Genomic DNA, 26,051 nt, shown 5'->3' on the forward strand with positions numbered 1-26,051 from the left:
CTGACGGTAGAGGCCGTTTTTGCCTGGGTGGCTCTAAGTCCCTGTGGGGCACCTTAAAGCTGAGCAGGTAACTTGTACTAAACAGCCAGTTCCTAACTGTAGCTGAAGCTGATCACCTGTTGTCAACAAACAGTATAAGGTATATAAAAAGGTATATTTGAAGACCAGGAGAGTTACTACAGAGCAAAATTGTTTTAGGTTGTTCTCAGCAAACAGGCTGTGAATAGCTGTGGTTGTGTTCATTCAAAAGTGGTTCTTCACTATCCGAAATTTTAGCATCATATTGTTCTCACCATGTAGACTGCCATAATTTTTCATATAACCATCAAATGTTCATTTCCCAGGTGGAGGTCCTTTTGAATGACACCGTGTAGTACCACCGGAGACTTGCCTCTCCCATGAAGTGGTCTTCCCAGCACCCCGGCGTAGAGGTGTAACGGCAGAAAGCGCGTAGCACAACCCAAGTCAGGCACGTATTTTCTGATGCAAATATAAATGGAAGAAATCATCCGTTTCCAGCAGCCGTGCATATATCGGGGAAGGTGTCCTAAGACCGAGCTGAATTTTAGATGTTTGTGGGACGTTAGGTGAGTACTTGATCACACCTAGCGTGGCAGATGCAGCTGTGCTGCGGGCTGCTGGGGAGGTAGCACGTGGCGACCGCCGCGCAGCCGGCTCGCACGGCGGCCTTCGCCCACTCCGCGAAACCCAGCCCCAGCTTTGCCTGGTCTGGCAAAATGCTTTTCCTAGAGACAGATTTACCCTTTTTCACGGCAGTCTGAGCTCGGCTTGCATTGCTACTGATTTACGCAAGCATAAGTGCGCCCAGCATCTCCTCCCGAACACTAGCAGCGCCTCTAAAGCGCGCTCTCTGCCCAGGTGCAGCACGCAGCCTGCACATGCTGCCGGGTCGCTTATGTTTTACTACTGATAGCAACTTTATGCTGTCCATGAAATTGCACTTTTGTAGCAGGTCCAGTGCTTCTGCTGGAATTATCTTGGAATTATTTGACGTCAAGATCGCGAGCGCATCCCTTCTCGGGCGACGTCCATGTCTAGAGAGCCGTGAGAGCATGAGGGCCCTGTCGGAGCTCGGGGGGCGAAGCGTAAGAGCCTGGGGCTGCAGAGCTGGTGCTGGAGGTGGTGGTTGCGGACCTGGCTGGCACGTGGCATCTCCCGGGCTGGTGGCAGGCTCAGCGCGCGCTGGGGTCCGCACGGGATCCCTTTCCCGGTCCCTTCGGGAGCTGGGTTGCTTGCTCTGCTTTTAGGTGGTCACAACTCCGTGAACTCTGTGGCCGTGGCCTGAATTCGGGATGCCAAGCAAGCCGTGCCTTCGCCTGCCTTTCCCTCCGTCCGCGGCAGGGCCTCGCCATCGGGCTCGGTGGCCGCGTGGCGCAACCCTAGGCTGGTCTGCAGCAGCGACTTGCCCAGAAGCAAAAACTTGTATTTTTTTCACTAATGCTTTAATTGAATTTAGGGGACTGGTTATGTTTTGCAACGGCCACATCAGTGGTGTTCGTTCGCAGAGGTTATTACCGAGCGGATCAGATAAATATGGCCTACAAATGTGCTGATTTACTCCAGCCTGTAAAAACCAAACAGTTTGCATATACAATTTAAGCATTCCTCGCCCTTCCTCCCCTAACCACATCCCTTGTGTGCGTAATTGCGATTTCCTCGCCACCCGGGAGGCGGCAGGGCCTGGGGCCGGGGTCCGCGCGGGCTCGGCGGGGCCGGCGGCTGCCGCGCGCCGCCCGCGACGCTAGAGAGCAGGCTGACACCGCTCTTCCTCCCGCGCCGCCCCGGCCCGCTAAATGCCGTAATTGCTCTTTTCTTCTTTAATAACCACGCGCCGCGCCGGGAAGCGAGGCGGGCGAGAGGATATTGCCTTCCTCCGCAGAGGGGCTGCCCCGGTCTCTCCCCTGCGCCCGCCGTACGGCCAAGCGGTCCTGTTAAAATAATTGCTCGTGTGCCTTTCCCCCGCTTTCCCCCCCTTTTAGTTAAATTAACGTATTGATTAGAGCCCATTAGTGTGTAATCAATTGTTAATTTGACTCGTCTTGCAAATCATGTTTACCTTTTTCCATAAAAATATAGATATATTTCACATCTTGCTGCTGTGAAAAAGCCAAGCATCCAGAATTGGGGCTGGAGCTGCAGCTGCGTATGAAAATATACGGGCCGTGATAACTTGGGTGGTATTAAAAAATTAGGTCTAATTTGTAGAAGTTATTAGGAAAGGGGAGTAAAGAGGATCAGTAGGTGACTGTTGAGGGAAATGTGTGGGGTTTTTATTTTTATATCTATAATGTAGATGTGTAGGTATATAAAGATATATACTTTTTTTTTTAACATGCATTTACCTAGCAGGCAGAACTGGACACTGATGTCTGAAACGTAGCGAATCTACTGCTTTATATGTCAGTGGTGTGGCACCGGCAACTGAGGAGGCCAAGCAACTCCCAGCCCCTGCGCCTTCCCCTTCGACAGGGCAGAAGTGAAGTATTGCTAATACTGAAGTTGGTTTGGGATTTTTGAGGCCCAAAGGCATACGGTACGCTTGGAGGCTAGTGGGGGAGAGTCACGCGGTAATCGTGTTGCTCCCCATGGGCAGCGTCCGTGGATGTCCCAGCTCGTCCCCTCCATTGCGGCCGGTAGCGCTCGCTTTGGCCACGTGTCACAGAGGAGACGACTGAGACGAACAGTTAGCAAAGGGCATAAATCTGCGTCAAAGTCGGGATGAAGCGTCTAAACCAACAGAGCTTTCCATATAATGATAGTAATTGGTAAAAAGGAAGACAAAGTCTTGATATTTGCGTCTTTAAAAAATCCATGTATTGGAGATTAGGATTACACTCAACCATGTTTTTTTTTTCTCTGGTAATTACAGTAAATAATGAATTAAATAACTGGAAATGCAAGGGTCTGAAGGGGAAGAGAGAAATACTTTGGGTGAAATGCACAGAATTGGTTCAAGCGAAAAAGTTCATTTTCCTAATAGCCTGAGGTATTTTCCAACCAAGGCATTTTAAAATAATGTTTTCACTTCGGAATCTGACAAGTTTAATGAAAATATTTTAAAAAGATATGAAAGCACAAACGTTGAATGTTTTGGGTCAGATTATTACAGCACAAATCCTTTTTATTTTCTTCCCAGTAGTTTCTTTCGCTGCAAACAGAAGAAAACAAAAATTCTTCTCACAGTTCTCCTATAGATGGCTTTATTTTTCTCCAAATACAGTTTAACAGCACACTCTGTGACCATCTAGTGCTTGATAGATACAGCCCATATGTTTCTCCTCTTAGGAAATATGACTCTTATATAACAGCTGAAAGTGAAGGCCAGGAAGATTTGCAGAACTGTATAGCTTATTAGGCCATAATCCATATTGGAGAAGACATTCGTACCGTACAAGGTAGCCGTGCGTGTGTGCACGCGGGCAGGCTGGTCTCTCCAAAGGCTGCATAGCAGAAATTTCTCACCAAGAGAAATCGCTGGGGAAGCGAGTATAGGTTACGAATGGCCAAACAAAACTGAAAAACTGATTTTTCAGTTCAGCCCTGTAAAATTTCTGTAATGCAGCCTGAGAAGCAGCACGCTTTCCCGCTCTGGTCCTAAATGGAGATGTTGGGTCACGTATACTGATAGCCGGGGAAATGTTGTGGGATTGGCTCAAGTTTTGAGTGAGAATTACGCACAAATTGATGAATTTTTGCACAGTTTAGGCTAGGATTTGCTGAGCATGTTTTAGCGAAAGGAACTGAGTGATAGCTTTGGCCCGAGGTTTCGTGGATGGGATGGAGACAGCAGCTCCGGCTCCCACCTGTACCCAGCAGGCCCTAGCTGGCTGCAGGAGGAAACGTGGCTGCGGCCCCTTCCCTCCCCTCCAGCGGGAATGCTACAAAAGCAGCAGGACCGTGGGCAGCCGGTGGGACAACCCCAGCATAAGCCAGGCAATATCTGCTATTTGCATGTAGGAACTATATATTTTTACCCATTGCAAAATTCTGCAGGTGCAGAAATGCAGGAGTCCCTCCTTGGCTCGTGGAGTCCTGAAATATCCGTGCCGTCACCTTCAATCTGATACAGCCAAGCTGCAAAGCTGGATCTAGCCCTGAACTTCTCTTTCCTGTTGCCACTGCTGAAACCCGGGGGGCATCGGCTGGGCCCGTCCACACCCCGGCCTGGGGGCCTCGCTGCCCTGGGGGCATCGTCCTGGTGAAGGCCAGCCCCGGGCTCGCCCTGCTGTGCGTTGGGACACCTCATCTCAAGTGCTGTGGGATGAGAAGAAATCCCCTGGGAAAGCACACTGTGTTGGAGCGATGCGGCTGAGGTCTGTCTGGGAGCAGAAGCTGAGTTTCGGGCCACGGGGTTTTGCCCAGCCGTTTGGGGGGAGACGTCCGGCGTGCGCTGTGCCGGGGAGGGGACGGTCCCTGCGTGCTCGTGGCATCTCCAGCCTTCCCCTCGCGTTCGGGGCTCGCGGAGGAGGGACAGCCGAGTTGTTCCTTCTCAGTTTCTTGCGTTGGAAGTATTTGTTTCTAAATATAAACAGATAAATATGTAATACCGGAAAGCTTAACTTGGGTAAAACGTGGGAGAAGGCGGGGAGGAAGGAAAGACAAGCTAAAAGAAGTGCAAAAATATTTGTGCTGTATTTCAGCCGTTTTGATTTCCTTTTGGCTTTGTTTGTCTTGTGGCATTAGCGGGCTAGGGCCTACCAATTTTGCTGGCGTGTATTTGTAACCCAGGAATGCTTTTTGGCAGAGGCAAAATTAGAAACAAATTTCATGTGTTCTGCAGTGCCCTCCAGCGCTGTAAAGGACAGGAACAGAATATGTGGCTTTGTCAGAAGGACTCCAGGAAACCACAAAGAAACAGAGATTAGAAACAAAACAGGGGGAAATAAATAAATAAATAAAAAAGGAAATAAAAAATCGGCAGCAGCTGCTGCGCGGCGGCGATGCAGGAGGTGGGTTGGAGCGAGCGGCGGGGCCGGGCGCTCGGTGGGGAAGAAGCGCCGGTGCCGGGGAGCCGCTCCGCCGCGAGCGCTCGCAGCATCTCCCGGCGGCACGATGCTCCTCGACGTACCTGTGTGTGCGCGTGCGACCGAGCGCGCTGCGCTCCCGGCAGCCGGGGACGCCGTGCAGGCGGTCCATCAAATTAAACGCAGACAGGTTTTCATTGCCGAGGCTGCGTGTTTGGAGATGATGGATGGTGAGGTGTATGTCTCTATAATGAAGGTTTCATTACAAATATTTTAAATGTGCAACATGGCTCTTCATTTCCAAACAAGAAGTGCCATCCTCTTGCTTGTAGCTCCCAGAGCTGATACGTGTGATATTGCTAAGGCAAATGATTGAATAATCACTCAATATGTTGATTTTAATATAAAGTTATTTTTGCTCCAATGTTACCACAGAGCTTCAGGAAACCTGAACGGCATAATAAGCTGAATAAATAAAAATGGGGACGGGTAATCGTAGTGAGATGAGAGAGAAATGATCAGTGACATCATTTGCTTACTAATATTTATCAAGATTTTTTTTCAACTGATTTGCCTCCATCTTGTTGATGCGCTGCTGCCCACTTCCTGCAGTCGAGTGATTGAATTGTCCTGACTCAAACACTTAGACAACCTGGAAACTTGCTTTTTGTGTGCAAGCATTTGTGCAAACCAAGTTTGAAATTAAGACACGCGTGCATTCATTAAAGCAACTCGTGGGCTAATCATGTGGCTTTTTTTGCCCAATTGCAACCAAACAAGGGAGGCTAGGAAGTCTGGCATTCTTTATGCACTCCATGAAAATGCTTTTTATTCCCATTTGCAATAAAAATAGCCTGTAGTGCATACATATGATAATGACTGATAAGCAAAAATACTCAGTGTGTCTTATATATATATGAACTCCCAGTTATATAATCTCCGTTTTTAATGTTGGCCAAATTTAGTACCTGCTTGGGTTGATGGAGAGCTGCAGGAAGCCTATCATGAAGGGGTTTAAGCTGAAGTGTCCTACCAGGAGACCTGGGTGCTCTGCGGAAGTAGTCGTGTCTGGAAACAGCTCATCTTGATATGCAGGAAAGGAGGATCTGTGAAACACCTACGGCCTGCTGTCCCACAATTTAAAAGATGGGCAATTGCCCCAGAAGTGATAACTGGCTTGGGGAGCAATACAGACTGCGAAACGTTGTGTTGGATATCATCTAGGTGTGGTGTACTGATGATAGCTATAAATACAGGGAAAGGGAACCTCTGTAAAATTGCCCAGTGATTTTCCTGCAATTATCAACTCTATTTCATTTCACCAGTTCTTCACCTTTCCTTCTCCCCATGCTCTCTGAGAGGACTTTTTTCACTTCAGTTTTCACGTATGTGCACAGTATGACAATAAAAATGTTGTAAGAATTTTTGATCTCCTTAAACCTGTCTCTTTGCCACAGAGAATGTTGCCCTCTGAGTACAGAAAGGACTTCAGTGACTCAGTTCAGCGTGGCATCAAGATGTGAAAGTTCAAATAGCACCGTGTGATTTTCCTGGTAATATTTTGCATGGCCCTTAACACATTTACTCCTAGAGCTGGCGAAGTTCTAGGAAAGAGGAAGATTTCTAGGAAAAACCCGCCCGCACCACTTTTCTCTGCCCCTTTTGCGCTGCCCCCCATTAAAAATGCATTACGCACTAGCACCGAGAGGATAAATTAAAACCACCCCAGACAGTTTTAGGTTCTGCAGCAGAGCGCTGAAGGCAGCCGGCGGAGAGCTGCGCGCGGCGTTAAGTGTGGGTAGGGTCACCCAACGCCACCCTCGTGCCGCCGCCGCGTTGACAGAGCGCGTCTTAAGGTACTTGGCTGAATTTGTCTCCAGCATTTTTGTTTTTCTCCGTGAGATATTCTCCATTGGACGCTGTCTTAATCTATGAGGAAAGGAGCCAAGTGTTGGGTAGTAATCTTGGAGACATTCGATTTATGGCTTTCGCTGAGAGCTGATTAACTGCAGCTTGTCATCCGGTTGCTCGCCCGTGACGCGGTGCACTGTCCTGCCGTCACGAGGACGCTGCCTGCTTCTCCGTCGCCGTGCCCGTGGTGGTGCCCAAGCCCTCCTCCTACACAAGGGCTGCGAAAGCTAGTGCCAAAATAGTCTCATGATTGGGAACGTGCCAGAGAGTGTGACTTAACCACGACAGGATGAGAAGAAACACATTTGGCCCTTCCCTGGAACCTCGGTGCTGAGCAGGCCACGTCGGCAAGCAGGTTGCCCAAGAGGTTGCCCTAAGAGTTGTAGCTCAGCTCTGTAACGCAGATGAAGCTTGATCACACAAACGTCCTTTTAAGGCAAGCAGAACAATCTATAAACGTATAGCTTTTATATATAGCTTTAAAATATCATAAAGCTCCTTTATACCTGCATAAATGCATTTGCACTAGAGAGGTAGTAATAGTATAACTGTATATGGGGTTTTTTGGTTTGGGGTGGGTTTTTTTGGCTTTACAGGCCTGACTAAAGTAAGGATGTCAATACAAGAGCGTGCAGTGAATGCTGCCCGGACTCGGGCTGATCGGAGACGCGCGGGGAGGAGGGCGCTGCAGTCTCGAGCCTCTCTCTGCTCCTGAGCTCGTGTATGCACAGAACCTCTTTCTGTAGGTGTTGCTCTAGATTTCCTGTGCCTGGATGGGAGCTTATGAGGAGGTAAAAGAATAAAATCTCCCTGGAAGCTTGCAATCCTGACAAAATAGCTAATCCCTCTTGTTTTCTGCTAGTATAAAGGTGCCAGCGTGGTCAATGTAGGGAGCGTGTGTTTATGAGCTCTGTGGAAGGTATATTCTGTGTTCAGGGCCTGATAACGTGGGTTACTGACAGGTAAACGCCACGGGGTGCTGCAAGGGCAAGAGCTGCTGGTTTTTCTTGGCCCAGTAAGTTTTTAACAAAAGGGGTAATTTATCCTCTCGTGGAAGAAACCTGGCGGTACCTCAGGACAGCAAATGTAAGATTACCTCGTTTAGCTTATCGCTCCTTGAGCTTTGCAGTTCAAGCCCTGGAAGGTCCCTGGGGAGCTGGCGGGTGGGCGTGCTCGCAGGGCGACCGCGGGGCTGCCGCGCTCGGCGCCGAGGGACCTGCCGCTGCGGGGGGCCGGGGCCCTGCCTGCGCGCCGGCCGCGGGACCCCGGGCTTCGTTCGCAGGCGCCCTCCTGAAATGCTGCGCTTGTCCTTCCGCCTCTCGCACAGCTCGGGGAGAGCAATTAAAGGAGACTGACATCCGGAGCCTTTAGAAAAAAATTAGTGAAACTCCAGTTCTCGGGACAGATCCTGCTCTCCTTACTCAGACAAAACCGGTGCCGATTTCAAAGGCATGCTCTTCAAATGAGGACTTCTGCCTTGGTCCCGTAGTGCGCCGGCTGGTGTAGGAGAAGCCGAGAGAAGCCCTCGCCTGTTGGTGGGTTCCTCTGTAATTCAGAGTAATGCCAGATGTTTCATTATGGATCAGCCGGCTATAAAACTGCGTCTTTGAGCCATTGAACAAAGACAGTTGACAAAAGAAAAATTAATGTTGTGTCTTTGATCTCGTGTTTTAAATTTGTCTTTTATAAATAGTGATGGGTTCTGGTTAAAAACACTCTAACAATTTGTTAAATATGCAAATGGCTTAAGTTTCTTAGCAACAGAACAAACAAGTGTTTTTCTTCTAATATAATGTGGATGCTAGTTTAGTAAGCGCACAATAAGTTAATTAGGCTGCGGTTAGGTATTATTTGTAAATGTCATATTAGCATGCTGTGTTGTTTCTTTGTTGCAACCGAAAGCCTCAAACTCACTGATGTCACTTACTGTGTGCTGGTTTTTTCCCCCTGGTTTTGAAATGAGTTTATTTTTTAACATACTTGTGGGCAGAATAATGATTTATTAAGTTGTGTGTTTATTATTGTTTTGCTGGGTCGTAATGGCTCACTGTCTCTGCGTCGTTAGCAGTGTCAGAGATTTTACGGGGAAATCCTAGGAAAGCGCACAGTACACGTGTAATCACGCTGCCGCAGCTCGCCGTGATTGATGCCGTTACGATGACTACCAAATGAATTAATAATGATGGGGCCACTTAATTTTAAAACGTCGGCATTTGTCTGGCGGCGGCGGGCAGGGCGCGGGGCACCGCGGGCGCGGGGCAGGGCAGGCGCTGGGCTGCCGGCGGCTCGCTCCTCTCCGAGCAGTGGCGGCCAGCGGTGCGGTGCTCGCTGCCGAGGCTGGCGGGAGCGCAGGGGACCTCTTCCCGTGGCTGTCAGACCGCCCGTCTGAGTCTTAGGTTTTCACCCTGCTGTGGCAAAGCCTCCTGCCCGGCCTGCCGCCTGGGTGTGCCGCTCTAGCGGCTGGGCGACCGCAGCAGCCCGGGCCTCGCTGGCACGTCCCGGCCACCAGAGGCACTGCAGCAGCCTGGGCAGAGGAGGGGACTCGTGCGAGCGGTCCCATGTCCCGTTCGAGACCTCCGACTCCAGGCGGCCTTTGCTCCCACGCCGCAAGCGGTGTGGTGGGTGACGGGCAAGAGGAGGTGCCTCAGCGCTTGTGGGGGCTCCTGGGCGGCCGAGCGCTGCCCTCGGGGCGTCTCCGTCTGTGCTAGCCTTGGCGCTAGCGCTCCGGCGCGGGAACGCGGGTGGCAAGACGGTCACCTCCTACCGTGTGGGCAGACCCGTTGCTGTAGACTTGGCCGGTCGCCGTAACGGCGGGGACGTAGGTGAGGAGGTCTGGAAGGCAGGGGGAGGGCAGGGCAGGGCAGGGCAGGGGTGGGATGAGCGCTGCCTCAGCGGTGAGCACGGAGGAGAGGGTTTGCACCGGTCAGCAGCCGCCAGCCCCGAGGCGCTGAGGTCTCAAGCACGCCTGGCAGCGTCAGCCTGAGCACACACCTCTGAGGTGAATCTGGGGACAAAGGCTGCTGGGAAGTGCCTGCAATAGTACAGCGCTTTAAAAAACTGTCTAGAGCAACCTCATGACAGACCCTAGGTGCTCAGGACTCCCCCGTTACAAACTCCGGATATTTCTGAGTCTGTATTTTGGAGCATTGACGTTTAGTAGCTCAAACCATTTACACAAATGTATCTTAACCTGAGAGAAACCTGGGACGACCTGCCCTGACCGTGACTTTGTTTTTTGCCGCCCTCTGGCCCTGCGCTCGGCCATGCCGTTTGGGCGCAGCGGTGTCCGTGGCTGCAGCTGTAGCAATAGCCCTACAACATTTGGACCCCTACCAGTTTGCGGCAAGCTGCATTAGCGCAGTGTTCCCGGGAGATGGAAGTGATGGGACTTCTCTGGCTTTTGCAAAAACTTCATCACATCAGCAAAGTAACTTTATTGTCCTGGGAGAAAATTGTATGAACATCTAGGCAGGCCACCTGTGTAACACGAAAATAAAATCTGTGCTCTGTCTTTTTGCTGCTGCACCCTAAGCTGTCGGTTGAATTAAAGCGTGCTGGGTTTTTCAGGAATTTTGGAGCACGTTGAACGATGGACCTCTTTCTCGGTAGTCTGTTCAATATCTTAATCATCTTTATCAATTTTGAGAGGGACGTGCAGGGTACTGTCTGACTGACTTGCATCCCTGCATAGTTGGCCGGTTCTCTCGTTTTGGCCGAGGGGTTTATTCTTGCCGTGTTCAGGTTAATCCTTCTCTGTCGTTGTCTCCTTATTTAGACTGTAACGTCCTCGGCTTGGAGGTACCATCCCTGTCCTGTGCTGATGTGGCACCAACTGTGATATGGCTGTGGTCCATGGCAAGGCATCTCGGTGCCAACAAGTGGAAATCACAAACAGGTGGAGGATTTTCCAAAGTTTGTCAGCTGTAATAATTTGAATAGGAAATCATTAAATAGAGAACGCCTTGTTTTGCTGGGTTTACGCCGAGCAAACCGACCTTCCTGCTGCAGCATGACAGACTTTGATGTACTTTGTTGGTAAATTTTTGACGTGAAGCCGGGCTGAAGTTGCCCGAGCAGGTGCCGCCGGCTCGGCGACCTGCTCCGACGGGGACGTGGTCGCGGAGGCTGAATGGCGCCTGGAGAGACAGTCGTCTTGCCGGCCGGCTGCTGGGGTAGCGTGACAGGCGCTGCGCTATTGTTGCCCTGCTGCGTTCCCATTGGCTGCCGCCGCAGACCTTTGTCTGCCGCAGCCAATGGCGAGGCGGCTGCCCACAAAAGAACAGTTTGGTTAGAGCACTACTGTGTTTTATGAATAAATTGGATTCTCCCTACAACATTATTAACCTGCTGTATCCTGACTGGCTTAGCGGGAGATTAGTGTGCGCTCGAACAAATCGGCGTCCGCAGAGCCGCCCAAATACTGGGTTTTAACAAAAATATACTGTGATTAAGGCGCACGGCGCAGCGGAGTCAGCCCTGCCTTACGCCAGGTGCAATCGCATTGATATCCGCGGGTTAAAAAGCAATTTTTACAACTTAAAGCAATCGGAAATCAGCTTAGCGTACAGGCTTACTAGGCCAAAATAAGGCCCGAGAGACTGTACGCTAAGCTGATTTCCGATTGCTTTAATTTTTTTAAACTTTTATCAAAGATTAATGGTCAATTATCTGGCGATCTGATTTTCTGGTACAGATTCCATTTGCATAATTTCATAGACACTTAAAATATGACCAGACTCTCATCATTTTGAAACGGGCTGAGGCAAGTCTTTGGTATGACGGATGAAAATCAGCCACAATCCCTGTAAATATGTATTATTGCTGCAAAAATGAGGATGATTTTAATAGGCTGTTTTCTGAGCAGTAAACAATCGCTTTGCATCTTTTTCTTGTTCTCTGCATGGTAACTGTGACTCCGGGGCTACCGGGCAAAAGGGTGCTCAGAACTTGCCTCCCCTAAGGCTTTTCGCTGTGCTTGTGCACCACTGGGTTCCCTAGATGTTCCTGCCGCTTATTTGCCTTTGCTGGGATACTTGGTAAAATGTCTATCAAACTGCACGCGCGTGTTAAATATGGAAAATGCTTTGCAATGTTTGCCCTCCAAAATAACCTTTACTGGTAAGAGTATGCGTTGTGAGTGTTTTGTAATGTGCATGCAGGTTCCTCAATGAACCGATCCCCCAAAACCCTCAAAACTGTGTCCTAGAAAGTGTGTGCCTCAGGATTAAGGAACGTTTGTTTGCTGCAGAGGACTGAGAGTGCTGCTCTGAAGATATTTCAAGGCCAGAAAGGACAGTGAGAGTCTCTGCTGCCGCTTCCTGCGTGCGTCAGGGCCGGATGACACGCTGCCAGCTGGAGGAAGCTGCTGGAGTACGTCTTCTAGAAAGACATCCGGTCTTGATTTGGAGGTGTCAAGAAATGCAGAATTTACCATCGCCTTTGATCATCTGATCTAGTGTTTAATTACTCTTCTGTTGCAATGTGTTCCTTATTTTTCACGTTGTCTCACTTAAACTGCAGCCTGTGGTGATTTTCGCTGCTACCTGGCTGCGCCGCACCACGCTACCTCCGTCTTCTCGTTGGTTTAGCTGAGCCGATCCGGTTCCTCACGGAGACGTCGGTGCGGCAGTCGAGGGTGTGCTGCCCATCTGTGCTGGCTTTCCTCCAGTCCACTTAGCAACCAAAGGGATGGAGTCACCAGGAGCAGGACCGTGCGAGGAAGTGGCCACGTGGTGGGCGGCTTTATGGAGTTCCTGCTGAAACGAAACCTTCTGCAGCTATGACATCTCTCCCGGGGCTGCCAAGTCAAACCAAGGTCCTACCTCCTTACTGCTGTGCAGGCAGACGCCCCGTGCGCTGGGCCGGTTTCTCCAGCTCTTTGTTGCTCGGGCCGTTTTTTGGCAGAGGGGAGGCTGTTCTCTAATCTTTCAAGATTTCTCCTAAAAGAGGAGCCTGGGATTTTGCCACTGCGGGTGTCTTAGTCTTGGTGCTCTGCAGCTGCGTGGCTGCTCTTTGTCACCCGGGCATTTATGAGATGGGATATTCCGCCATGTGTAGCCAGCTGTTCGATAGCTAGGACAGTCACCTGGCGGGGAGGACACCAGATTACCGGTCTCAGGAAGTCGAGGCAATTTGGTTCATCAACTGCCTTGTCTCACTGACAAGCTATGCTAGATTTACCAAAGCCTTGCATCCCTCCGAGCCCCGTAGGGTCTAGTCCACCAGGGACACACACCGTCTCTGCGTGCTGAGGTGCCACAACCACGCTGGATGATGATGGGGGAGGTGTTCCAGGTGAGCTGGTATGGGGGTGTGGGGGCTTTTTGGTTTTGTTTTTTGTTGTTTTTTTTATAAATGGGGCCAAGGGTCCAATCAAAGGAGCCAGCAAATTGGTGGAGAATGTCAAAATAGTAAATCCAGTTGTCCTGCCAACTGAATCCATCTGTGAGATAGCTTCTCTGGGTATAACGAGGCTGTCTGGTGGGGACTGCTTAATGCCTTCTAACTCTTTTGTAATGCTTTTTCATATCCCTGCAAGCTTTCCTAGGGTGGAAGCAAAACTATCCTGGCCTGGCCCAGTTCCTTCCGCTCTAATTGGTCCATAAATGCTAATTCTTCCAGATCTTCAAGTAATTTTCTTCCATCTTCTGCAGTTTTTATGCTCGTTACTCCTCTGTCTCAAAAGTATGTGACACACGTACATAGAGAAATGGATTAGGATAAAGCTAATGTCATAGAAGAAGACATGCACAAACTTTGGGTTTTGTTTTCTCTAGTTTTTTTTCCAAATCCGGGTTTGATTTTTAGACCAGGTGAGCTCCTGAACAGCCGAACAGCGAGGAGTGCAGGGCTGGCAGAGCCCACGCTCCCCCGATCCCTGAGTCCCAGCCCAGCGGTCGGCCAGGAGGAAGAATAAGCTTGCTCCAAACGCAGGTATAAAATGAAGAGAGGATTGCTAAATAGGAGGAAGCCAGTTGAACGAAATAGTTAAAACGGTAGTTTTCTGGTTATCAAAAAAGATGCGCAAGTGTGTGTGTGTGTGAGAGTGTGTTTAAAGCTCCACGTTCGTTCACTCGTTTCCACCGGGGAACCGCTCACAGCGCTTTCTCCTCGTTGTACTCATTTCCTTTGTTGTTTTGCAGAATCTCTTTTGGGGCAGTTTTTTTGCACAGCAACATTTCTTTGTACTTCTTACATTTCCTCCCAAAACATAAACATAGAGAAATTCCTTATGGGGGAAAAAAATCCTGTGAACTGTAAAGAAACTGGTAACTTTTCGGTAAGACTTGGGAACCATCTGATAATATTTAATAGAAATGTGTAACACTGCTGTGAAGTGCATGGAGTAGGGAAGATGGATCTTGGAGATGAATAGCAATTACTCTGTGTTCATCCCCCATTTAATTCTACAGGAGCTTTTGTGAAATTGCCAGTGGGTAATATGGATCTGAAGCATCTTAAATTTTGGAGAATTCAGGGCCAAATGCCAGAATTTTATGGCGGGGATCGGGTTTCTGTGGAAGGGTCTCTGGAGGTTTTGTTTCGAGCCTGGCAAAGCCCCTGCCGGTGGAGGCTCGGTTATGTGGAGCAGACAGGAGTGGGTGAAGGTCGTGTCACTATATTCACTGAGGTTTTTCCTTTGGGAACTTAAGCCACAAAAAATAGTCATGACTCTTTCCTTTTTTTGAATATGGCACAGTCAAATGTAGCTGTGGAAGGTTGTTTTACTCTTTACAACATTGTTGCCAGACAAAACCCCCAACTTTAACTGCGTGATTGGCGAATACCTGCTGGCTTTTTTTTCTTTTGCAAACAATTATTCTTGTCCCTTTCTCTGTAAGAAAGCTTCACAGCACTCTGAATTCATCAATAGGTAGACCCATATTTGTAGTGGGGATGATTACAAACATTCACAATTTGGTGCTGGGTCGCTCGATCCCCTCCAGCCCCAACGTCTCGTGGCAAGCTTGCTTCCGCGAAAGCGCTGCCCGCTCCGCCGTAGCTGGCCGGGCCGAGGGGCCTCGGCTGAACGCGGGCACCCGCGCCAGCGCGCCGGGGGGACGGCTGGTACCGGTTTGGTGTCTGGGGAGATGCGCGGCCGCAACATCCACCCGCGTCGGGAGGAGAACCGCAGGCGGTTCTGCTGAGAGCGGGGGTTTCGCCGCGCTCCCGTTTGCGTCGGTGGCGGCGAGCAGGGAAGGCGTCGCTAGCAGCGCAGCGGCGGCAGCGAGGCAGCTTTATTGCCAGCTCACTCGGTTCCCGACAAATCAAGCGGGGGAAAAGGTGTCATTTGTCGATACAAGAAACAGGTTTATCATTCGTAAAGCCAAACTGTTCTCTTGAAATCACACCTCGAAGCAAATGGCCTTTGTCACGCACGGAAGAGGAGCTGTCGGCTTTGCGCAGCCGGGCACAGCGCCGCCGCCGGCCCCTCGCCCCCCGGGAGCCCAGGCGGGAGGGCCGCAGCCTGCGCTGGCTGCTCAGGGCGAAGGAAAAATCGGGATTTTCCTCTCCCGTGAGCTGGGACCCATCATCCATCACGAGCAGAGCCTTACAAACATGTTGGCGCACCTGAGCCTGGAGGGGCGTAAAGCAGCCGAGCGACCTCTGTAGCAGCGAGTTCCTTGTGCTTTCTAGCACGGGGGGCTTCGTGTCCTGCTCCTCTCTGTCTTTCCCTGACTTCCTATCTCAAATACTTCTTTTATCCTTTTGAAGTATAAATTCCCCAGTATTGCGTATGTACAAGTTGGTGTAAAAATACATGTTGGACCGTGTTCACGGTCATGCGTATCATTGCCGTGATTCGAGTGATCAGTCATAGTGAATGGGCGGGGGGGCAGTTCATAATGAACTCTAGTGATGGCAGGGGAAAAACACAGCCCTGAGGCCTGGCTTAGTCCCTCTGGACTGCAGGCATTTTATTGTATGGTCTAACTGAGGAGCGCAGCTGCTTCAGGTTCCTCTGGAGAGGAAGATACCTCCAAAACTGTTCTGCTCGTGGATGGGAGCAGCTTGTTTCTCCATTTGTTACAGGTGGAGCCTGCAGCGCACACCCTCACGTCTGGAACCGGCTGAAATAAGTCCACTGAAATTATGAAACGATGGGCAGATACTCATGTTCACCCACGGCAGTTGTAGGAGCTTCGATTCCATAAGCAATCAAGCTAAAAGAGTTATTTTAGAGAAGGAAGAAAAGAGTGTTACAGAAACAAAATAGAGTGCACACCGTTTTCCCTGGGGAGAGGCTGGGGCACTGCCCACGCGACAGGGGATGTGCAAGATCCCTGCCCGTGTCCCTGCCCTCGGGAGCTGGGCGACTGGGCTGCCGCAAGCGCCTTGCACCTCCCTGCAGGAGTCGGGAGAAGCCGCTGCGCGGCAGGTTTCTGCAGCAGTGCAGAGCACGGCGTGAGGGCGGCTGACCAAACCGGGGTGCATCGCCTTTCCGAGCTACTCACTCCGGTGCTGCTAACTGCGTCACCAGTCTCGGCCGCGGCAGCCTGACCTGCTCGTTAGCGCCGGGGCGAGCGATGAGCTCCTGCGCACCGAAACGTGCTCGGGCAAAGTCTTGCAGACCAGAAGCTGCACCACTGGGACGATGGGACCGCGTCGGCATCACGGCCATCACTGGGCCCTGCTTCCCTCCAGCTCTTAGAAGGCACCTGTGAGCCTTTGCCGCTTAAACCAGTCTTAATGGTGCGCTGAGCGGAGCTGGAGGTGGTGCAGTCCTCGCTCAGCCTCAGGCTTTGGGGCGGGAAGTGGGCTAAGGACCATCCTCGCAGTCTGAGCTGTGCTCCAAGTACAGTGCGTCTGAGACTACCCTGCCACGCTGTGTAATTACATCCAATTCATTAATGGGATAGCGTGTATTGTATTTGCAGCCTGAGTTTTAGCTGTGTATGAAGAGAAAGTGAGGTTATATTATTGCTGTGATTGAGAGGGACTAGGACAAGCCTTATTAATGTCCTGCTGCCGAATGCTTGCAGCAGGCCAGTATTTTATGGGACGGTTCAGGGAGAAGAGTCCTGTGTGTCACGTTTCTGAATGCCACGGGGCACTTGGCGAGTTGTACTGGCGGCTGATTTTCTACAGGTAAATTGTGATCCGTGAGAGGCGGATGTGCCCCGACGGTAGTGTCTCCAGGAAGACGCATGCACCGAGGGTACGGCGAGATGGAGTCGGCGCTCGCTGCTGCGGCAGGTGAGCTGGCCGGAGGCGCTGCCTGGAGAGGCTGCCCTGCCCTCCCCGCCGCCGCGGTAGCTGCTCCTGGGTTCCCCAAAGTGCTCTGAATGCTGAAGGCTCACAGACATATTAAGCGTATGAGTATCTGATTAAACAAAATAATTTGACATTTGGTGTGATAAGTTATTCTTCCGCATAGACGTTACCTTATTCTGGTGTGTGTTAAACTTCACTCACCATTGTTTGTTCTCGCTTCCTGGCTGTGCTTTAGCTCTTCAGCTTTACCTGTTTCTGTGCCATATCGGCTAAAGATTTAAAAATAACATCTGATTTTCAGCACAGGTAAATGCTGCTGCGCTCCTGAGCTGACAGGCCTTTGCAGTGACATGCCAGACGCTGCAGCTCATGTAGAGCTAGGAAAAAATCAGTGCCGGTAGCTCCAGAGTTCATCAGAGATGGAGGCCACTCTGTCGTTAGCAGTGAAGTCCCGTCCCTGGGGCACGCGAGACCTTCTGCTTTCCTTTGTGCTCATTTCTATGAGCGAGGGAGTGGGGAGATTTTTGTGCCCCCGATGTTGTGCCTGCGTGCAGCATGCCATTGCTTTTGGTCGCGTAGTCACAGAGGTTGAGCTGTGTCGGGGCTTGGTGCAGAAACACCAGTGTAATAGAGACCTGGTGGTGCCACACCACGGTGCGATGGCTGTATCCCTTTTTTCCTGAGAAATGGTAACATCATAGAAACAGTTTCCCTTCGCTGTCACTGAAGTCAAGACAGTAACACCAGTGTCAGAGAGGTGTTAGCACGTCTGGTTTGCTGGCAATGAGTTGCAATAGGAATCTGTGCCGTCATCTTCCTCTCTGAGCGCTTGGTTACTCTGCGGTGGTGTTGGCTCCTCTCTGGGAGGTCACCAAGCAATGCTCGGGAGATTGCTGGAGAGCCGAACTGCTGCTGGGAGAGGGTTTTGATACTTAATTTCTTAGCAGTATGGACTATTTACCTTTCAGGTCTTTTCTTGTACTGCAATGATTCACAGAGACTATTTCAAGATCTTCATTAATCCCTTCACTCCTCCCTCCTTGGCTTTGGCCACTGCAGAATGATCTTCCCGCACAGGAGGAGGAGAGGCCGCATAAACACGAAGCGGTGCCGTCAGCCCCGCCGCCGGTCGTGGTGTCTGTTACACGGCTGTCGGGAGGGGGTACCTTGTCGGGGCTGGACAGCACACGTTTCGCAGGCGCGGTGGTTTCTGCTCCTGTGCATCTTGGGCACGTTTCCGGAGCACGGATGCGCAGCAGGCTGCTGCCTCAGAAACACTCTTTGCCCAATTCTTTGCGTACCTAACCCATTACCCACCCCCTGCGTGTCACATCAGTTGTGTAGAGAAGATCTGCGTGTAACCACAGGGATGTCTGATTTCATGTGCGCGAGCAGCAGTGGGACCAGCAGCGGCCCTCGGAGCCCAGCAGCTGTGCCGGTCACGGCCCTTCGGGAAGTCTAGGGCTCTGCATTCAGCGGATGGCTGCGGAGGGCCTTCTGCAGGGGTTTTACACCGTGTATGTGAGCTGCAGGAGGGAAACCACTCACGCGAACCCTCCCAATCAGGTGGCAAACCCTGGCGCCAGGGCTGATGACTGCCGTGTTACCTGCGCAGTGAAACCCTGGAGAGAGGGAGCGGCGCCCGGCACTGAGCCAGGCCTTGTCCTGTGGGCAAACTCGCGCTCTTAGAGCCCTGCTAGTTTAAATGTATGGTTTTGCTGCTGCATATGCTGAATCCGATGGATTTAAAGCAAGTGTAACTCCAGTTTACCTTAGTTTAGGTTCTTAAGTTAAACTGGACAGGAACATGCATGGAGAGACAGCGGCAGTGGAAACTGTGGCTTCCTCTCCTTCCCTATGCCCTGATTTTCCTCCACGTCTAAGAGCACTTCATCTGGTCTGGCCACACTCTGCACACCTACATTACCACTCCGGTGGGACCAGGGAGCCAGGTGCAGCCCTACAGGCAGTTATCCCGTGAAATCCAGCATGTTACAGGCCCTGAGAGTATCCTTCCCTTTCCATATCTTATTGCAACAGAACAAGAACATGAGACACTCGCGTCTGAGCTCCTGAGCAGCGATTTTGCTAGAACCTCCTCAGGAAAAGCGCCCATCCACTCGGGAAGGGCAGGCTCGTTTCTGAGGTCTCCTCGCGAGGCCGGATCGCGGTGTGAGCCCTGGGCTCGTGTCTCCGGAATAGCTGCTCCCGGGCCCCTTCCTGCCGCTGGCGTCACAGCTTTCGGCCGCAGCAGTCTCTCGCGTCCGTGACGTCCCAGCGTCACTGCTGCACTCCTTGCCGTAGCAGGAAAGCGAGCGTCTCACGGCTTTATTTGGATTTGAGTTAAATTACTAGCTCCAGCACTGTTTCAGGGATTCAGTATCGTTACCTGGACACAGAGCAATTCTTGCTGATGCCGGAGGGAAGGTGACTGTTCCCAGCTAACACTTCCAGCTTTGTGCATGGCAGCACTCGGAGGCCGTTGCTTCCTTCCAGGGTGACGTGCTCGGCTGCTCAGTGTGGGGACCGGCGGGCTGAGAGGACGGCCAGTGCCACGAGGCCCAGAGGCAGCCCCCCGGCCACAGCGGCCGGCCCCGGCCCCACGCTGGCCCGGCACCGCTGCGAGAGGCGCTGCAGCCTCCCAGGCGGAGGGGAAGGCTGCAGGGATGCTCTGCCGTCCGGGGCAGTTATTTAAAACCTCTTTACACTGGTACACACAGCTGTTTTAATGAAAGGGAGATTTAGACAGCAGTCATCTTTATAGTTCTTAAACCTGCGTATGTGAAGATTTAGGGGACAGTGATTGTGTCCCGTGATCAGTTATTTTATCACCCAAGCGCTGTACCAAGAAGGGCAGGCAACGCCTAAAGCGTGAGGAAGATGGCAGTGAAAATGAGAAGCTTCTGCTCGGTTTGCTTCTTGAATTTTCCCCTCAGGCCTTTCAGCGGGCCAAAAGCTACCGATGTATTACGCTGAGGGTACACGTTCGTGTCAGCAGAGCCGTGTATTAGGGTATTTTCTCTTTCTTAGATGAAAAACGCAGCTTTTGGATTCAGGCTAAAAAAAGTACTCATTTTGCTAAGTAGATTGAAAAAGAATCCAGATTAAATAAATCATTAAATAATTCCACAATGTTATCCACCTGTTCTGGTCTGTAATTTATTTTCAGATGAACAGTAGGTAAAAAAAAAAAAAAAAAAAAAAAAGGCAAGCAAATAATGCAGTGGCAAAAAATGATTTCCCCCAAACAGATGCTGTGATCCAGAAGCGACACCTGGCCCAGGGACCTGCTTTCACTGCTGTTAAGATCATTTTGAGCTAATTGCTCCACTCTGTTGCTTTATAGCCATCTCAGTAGCCACGCACTGATAAAAGTTCCGCTCTAGCCATGTTTGAAGAGGGATTGCCAAGTGCTTTGCTGTTGCGGGGCCCTAAATATTGTCCATTTAATGCAGCATGGGGAAAACTCGCATTTCAGCACACTTCGTATCTGAGAAGGACGAGTGGCAGCGGCTTTGGACACAGGCTGCCCGCAGCTGCACCCTGCACCGCGCGGAGCGGGGCGCGGCGGCGCCGGGGGAGCAGGACGCGGGCCGGGGCCGGGGGGCGGCCGGGGCCGGGGGCGCGGGGGGCGGCGGGCCGGGCCGGGCCGGGCCGGGGCGGCGGGGCCGGGGGCGCAGCCGGGGCAGCCGCGGCCGCTCGCCGCGGGGCGCCGCCGCCGGCGCGGGGTCACGGCGGGGCCGCGGAAGCGCCGGGGCGCGGGGGAGCCGCGCGGTCCGGGCCGCACAAAGGCGCCTTTTCATCGCGGCTCCCGGCGCCCCTCATCACCGCGGCGGCGTCACTAGCGCCGGCCGCCGCCGCCGCCTGGGAGCGGGCGCGCTCGGGCGGGCGCCCCGTCGGCGCGGAGCAGGGCGCGGAGCAGGGCGCGGAGCAGGGCGCGGCGGCGCGGGGGGCTCGGTCCCTGGCGGAGCCCCCGCGGGACAGCGCGAACACGTCCGGCTCTCGCTGCGCGGAGAGCACCGCGTTTCTCCCGGCGGGCCGGGCGAGCCGCTGCTGGGGGTGGGTGCCTGGGCGCCGCGCTCGTTGCGCAGCAGCCCGCGCGGGGGTTTTGAGCGGGACTGTTCGGCGCAGGAGCCCCGGGGGGTGTATCGTGAGCCGTCTGCGATACGCGTCCTGCGGCGCGACAGACTGCGGGGAGGCCGGGGCGGGCGGGGTGATCCGCACCCCGCGCCTGCCCTTCAGTGCGAGGGCAGGGAAAGGGAGGAAAAAACGAAAGTCCTGAACCTCCCGGGAGGTAACTGCCTCCGAGCCGGCCTCAAAAGCCGAAGTCACGGCGAGGGGAGACGTGGCGGGGGCCCGGGCGCCCCTTTGCCGTCGCGCCGGGGCGGCCCTGCGCGCATCCTGCCTGTCGGGCGGCCGCGCGGGGGGCGGGAGAGCCGCCCTGCGAGGACCCTCCGGAAGGGCCTAGCGCTCCTGATGAGCAGCCCTAATCCTCCCAATCCCACTGGAAATAATGCTCGTCTCTTCGCAGCTTAATTTCCCCCGCTCTAAGCCGCGGGTCACGGCAGCAGGCTGCGCTCCCGCGCCTCGCCGCGCTGCCCGGCCCCCCCTCCCCGCGCTGCCCGACCCCCCCCCCCCCCCGCGCTGCCCGGCCCCATCCTGCCGCTGCCTGCGCGCCCCCCCCCCCCCCCCCGCGGCCTTCGGTAACCGCGCGGGAGGCTGCTCGATACCCGGGCTCGATCTCCCTGATTTATTAAGGCAGGATTCATTGGACTCTATTGAGCACAAATGACTTAATGTAAATGCTGACCCGGGTGAACCTGGAGAGAGCAGGTATCGGGTTGATGTATAGGTGACCTCTTAATTACCGCCGTTATTAATTTAAATTATTGCCACTGCTTCTGGAAACAGGGAACAAAGAAACATTCTTTCCTCGTCTCTGCTTGGTTTATTAGTCCGAACGGAAAGTGCTTGACGACACTTTTAATTAAACAGAAAGAATGCAGAGACGCGGCTTCCCTTCGCGCCGGCCCGCGCTGCTCTTTCCGCGCCGCCCGGGCCGCCCCGCGCCCTCCCCTCGCCCCGTCACCGGCGGCGCCTGCCAACGCCCCGCGCCGATCCCCGCGCCGATCCCCGCGCCGGGCAGGCAGGCAGGCAGGCGGGCAGGCAGGCGGGCAGGCGGGCAGGCAGGCAGGCAGCAGCGCCGCGGGGTGCGGGGGGAAAGACCCGAAGTGGGGACGAAGGAGCGAAGTCTTTTTTGGTCGAGGCGTCGCTCGGCGGCGCAGCACCGGGGCGGGGGGGGGGGGGGGAGGAGGGTGGCTCTGCCCCGAGCTCCTGCCGGCCCCGGGGCTGCGGGGCGGGGGCGAGGCCGGGCTGCTCCGGGGCCCCGCGGGGGCCGGCCCGGCCCCTCCTCACCCCCCCGGCCGCGGCCCGCGGGCGGTGCGCGGCCCGTCCGCGCCCCCGGGCAGCCGGCGGCGGCCGCTCAGCGGGAGGCGGCGGGCGCCCCGCGGGGGAAGCAGCCCGCGCCGCGGCCGCGCGTGTCGGCGCGGCAGGGCCCGCGGGCGGCGGGGCAGGGCCCGGCCGCGCCCCCCGGCCCCCCCGCGCCGGCCCCGTGCGCGCCCGCGGCGCCCGGGGGGCAGGGCTGGGCGGGCCGCGCGCCGCGCAGCCCCTCCGCCCCCGCCGTGCGCGCCGGCGACCAGATGCGCGGCTTCTCCGCGGGCGCGTAGGGCGGCGGCGGGCCGGCGGCGGCCAAGGCGCGGAAGGGCCCGGGCGGCGCCAGGCTGCAGTCGCCGCTGCGCGCCTCGGCCAGCGCGCTGCGCGGCGGGGAGCGGCCCCGGCCTGCCGCCGCCTCCTCCTCCTCCTCCTCCTCCTCCTCCTCCTCCTCCAGGCCGTCCAGGTCGCTCAGCCGCAGCTCCGCGTCCTCCGCGCTGCCCCGGGGCTCTGCGGGAGGCGCGGCGGGGCGGGGGCGTCACGGCGGGGCCCCGGGGCTGCCCGTCGGGCCCCGCCGCGGCCCCGCGAGCTGCCGCCTACCTGCGCCGTCGGCGCCCGGGCCGCCCTGCTCCGCGGCCCCTCGGCCGTGCTCGCGGCGCTCCTCCCCCGCGCGGCTCTTGGGCGACCAGGTCATCTTGTTCTCCTTCTTGAGGCGCCGGCGGGCGTTGGCGAACCAGGTGGAGACCTGGGTGAGGGTCATCTTGGTGATGATGGCCAGCATGATCTTCTCGCCCTTGGTGGGGTAGGGGTTCTTGCGGTGCTCGTACAGCCACGTCTTCAGGGTGCTCGTCGTCTCCCGCGTCGCGTTCTTGCGCCTGGCCGCGCCGCTCAGGTCCGCCGTCCCCAACCTGCGGGCGACAGCGCGGGCAGCGGGCGCGGCGCTCCCTGCGCGGCCGCGCAGCCCCGGCCCGGCCGCGCTCGCCCCCCGGCCCCGGCGCGGCGGGGGCCCGGGCCCGCGCCCCCCCCCCCCGCCCCCGCCCCCGCCCCCGGCGCGCCGTTACCTCTCGTACTGGTGCTGCCCCAGGGCGGGCTCGTAGGGGTAGCAGGCGGCGGGCTGCGCGACTCCCGCGGGCAGGGCGCCCGCGCCGTCCCTCACCTCGTACTGCGGCGTCTGCGGGCGAGCGGCAGCGCTGGGCGCCGCGCAGCCGGCCCCCCCCCCCCGCCCCCCCGCCGCCGCCGCCGCCGCGGCCCTGCCCGCGCTGCCCCGCGGGGCCGGTACTCACCAGCGAGGGGTAGAGCGCGGCGGGGTCGGCGCCGAAGGGCAGGCAGCCCGCGTAGCCCTGCGCGGCGGCGTAGGGCGCGCCGTAGAGGCCGCGGGGGGCGGCCAGCAGCCGGCTCTCGAAGGGGGCGCAGCAGAGCGGCGCGGCGGCGGCGGGGCCCGGCGAGGCGGCGGGCGCGGGGCGCGGCGGCGGCTCGCAGCAGGGCGCGCTGGGGCTGGCGGGCAGCAGGAGCTGCGCGGGCGCGTCAGGGCGGCGGGCGGGGCGGCAGGGACACGGCCGCCCGCGGAGGCGGCGGGAGGCCCGCGGGGCTCCGGCCGCGCCACCCCGCGCGCCCCGTCTGCGCCGACGTCGCGGCGCGGAGCTGCGGGCACCGGCAGCTCGGCAGCAGGCGGAGCGGCGGCGGCCGGAGGCGCTCGACGGCGGCGGGTTAGGGGCAGCAGCCCCGCGAGGGGAGGCACCGCGTGAGCGGCCGCGGCGCGGAACCACCGCCCCGCAGGAACCCGCGGCTCCGAGCACGGCGCGGCCGCGGCTCACGCACCGCGGGTGTCGGGGCGGGCGGGGGCCTCCTCGGAAACCGCGCGGGGGGAAAAACCCGACGGAGCCCAGTAAAATACAGGGAGAGGAGCGGCGCGGGGAGCGAGCTTGGGGAAAGCGGCGCGGGGCGGCTGCGCGGCCGCTGCGCGCGGGGCGGCCGGAGGGGCGAGCGGCGGCGGGACGCGCGGTGGTTTGGTTGTTCGTTGCGCTTAAAACTGAAGGGTGCGGGGGAGAGGGAAGGGAGCCACCGCCTCTCCAAACGCCTCTGCTGTGCAAACGGAGCGCTATTTGTTTAAGCCTAACACAACACAAACGAGACATAAACACACACGCACATTTTTTAAAAAAAGGCTCCAGATGTGCCCTTTTAAAAGGACTCTAAGTAAGGGAAAGGGAAGAGGAAAAAAAAAAAGGGAGGGGGAACACGACATCTGGACAGCAGCAGCAGAATCTGAACAAAAGTGAGTGCTGCTCACTCGCCTTACCTGCGAAGTGGTGCTGTAGGGGTATCCGAACTGAGAGAAGGACATAGTCGCTCCTTATTTTTGGACCATAGGCAATATTTTCCCCCCAGATCGATTGTAACTAAACCCTGCTTCGAGATGCACCTTCTCACACACACATTTCCACGTATGGCTTTTTTTTTTTTTTTTTTTTTTTTTTGCTCAATTATAGATGATTGCACTTAAGAAAAGCAGCCAGACATCTGAGGCATGGGGTTGGGTGCCTGCATTAAAAAAAAAAAAAAAAGGCTGCCCCCCACTTCCCATCGCGCTTAATAAATATGTTTGTATAGATCGAGTTGAAAAAGCCGCCCCACACGTAGCAGGATTTAAGTGCCGAGGGGGCTTTTTCGAGGAGGGGGCAGACCCACGCACGGCTCGCACGGCACCGCGCTTGCCGCCGGGGCTATTTTCTGCTCTATCGGTCTCGGCGCCGTCCCGGGGGGGCTCGCCGTGACGTCACGCGGCCCCCGCGGCCGCGGCGGCGCTGCGCGGCTTTGCCAATCCGCCGCGCAGTGCCGGGGCGCGCAGCGCTGCTCCGGGGCCGCCGCGCGTCGGGGCAGGACGGCAACGCGCCGCCGCTGCGCGCGTCCTCTCCCGCGCTGCCTTTGCTTTTCCTTTTTAACACAGTCCAAATTCCATTTGGGGAGAAAATAAAGGGGGGGTCGCCGCGGTCACTGCGGTGTAACGGCCCCCCCCCCCCCAGCACCGGCGCCCCGGGAGGGAACAGCGAGGGGCGAGGCGGAGCGGCGCGCAGGTGCGGGGGGCGGCGGCGGTGCCGGGCCGACTTGCCCCGCGCAGCCCCTGGCCCCTTCGCGGCGGCCCCGAGCAGAGGGAGGGGGCTCAGGCCCCGCTGCGGCGCCGAGGGACCTGTCGGGGCACCGCGCAGCGCGGCGCCGGGCCCGTTCAGCGCTCGCAGCCCCGCAGCGGCCCCGCCGGGGCGACGGCGACAGCCCGACGGGCGGTGCCGGACGGCTGCGCGGAGAGCGGCCTGCTCGCTACCGCCCGCGCTTAATTGCAGCAATTAGCGAACGGCCTCGTTTAAGCGGCAGCTTAGTGCGAGTTTGCCTCCGCGGGGCGGGGCGGCCCGGCCAGGCGGGGCGGGCGGCCGCATTCCCGGGGGCCGGGGGCGGCTGCCCGGCGCTGGGCACCCTCCGAGCCCCGCAGCGGCGGTGGTATTCATTTTTCTAACT

The 26,051-nt window shown here is 55.8% G+C and overlaps 1 protein-coding gene and 1 long non-coding RNA gene across 4 annotated transcripts in view; one reads left to right on the forward strand and one right to left on the reverse strand.

Annotated features, from left to right (window-relative positions):
- LOC112984390 (uncharacterized) overlaps positions 1-26,051 on the forward strand; it is a 591,798-nt gene that overhangs the window by 203,607 nt on the left and 362,140 nt on the right. The window contains exon 6 of the long non-coding RNA XR_010391380.1: positions 345-587. This is a non-coding gene — a long non-coding RNA (uncharacterized LOC112984390). The remainder of the gene's footprint in view (positions 1-344; positions 588-26,051) is intronic.
- IRX6 (iroquois homeobox 6) lies at positions 22,037-25,357 on the reverse strand. 3 transcript variants are annotated; one of them, XM_064519504.1, is made up of 5 exons: positions 24,841-25,357; positions 23,825-24,052; positions 23,603-23,712; positions 23,142-23,449; positions 22,037-23,051 (listed from the first exon to the last, which is right to left on the reverse strand). In XM_064519504.1, the coding sequence occupies exons 1-5, from the start codon at positions 24,883-24,885 to the stop codon at positions 22,594-22,596; spliced, it is 1,149 nt and encodes a 382-aa protein (XP_064375574.1). In that variant the 5' UTR covers positions 24,886-25,357; the 3' UTR covers positions 22,037-22,593. The 3 variants fall into 3 exon arrangements, with proteins under 3 accessions (XP_064375574.1, XP_064375575.1, XP_064375573.1); XM_064519505.1 differs by lacking the exon at positions 23,825-24,052 and having other exon boundaries at positions 24,841-25,354; XM_064519503.1 differs by lacking the exon at positions 24,841-25,357 and having other exon boundaries at positions 23,825-24,832.

The sequence above is a fragment of the Dromaius novaehollandiae genome, chromosome 13 (genome assembly GCF_036370855.1).
Source record: "Dromaius novaehollandiae isolate bDroNov1 chromosome 13, bDroNov1.hap1, whole genome shotgun sequence".
In the NCBI taxonomy this organism is placed as follows: Eukaryota; Metazoa; Chordata; class Aves; order Casuariiformes; family Dromaiidae; genus Dromaius; species Dromaius novaehollandiae.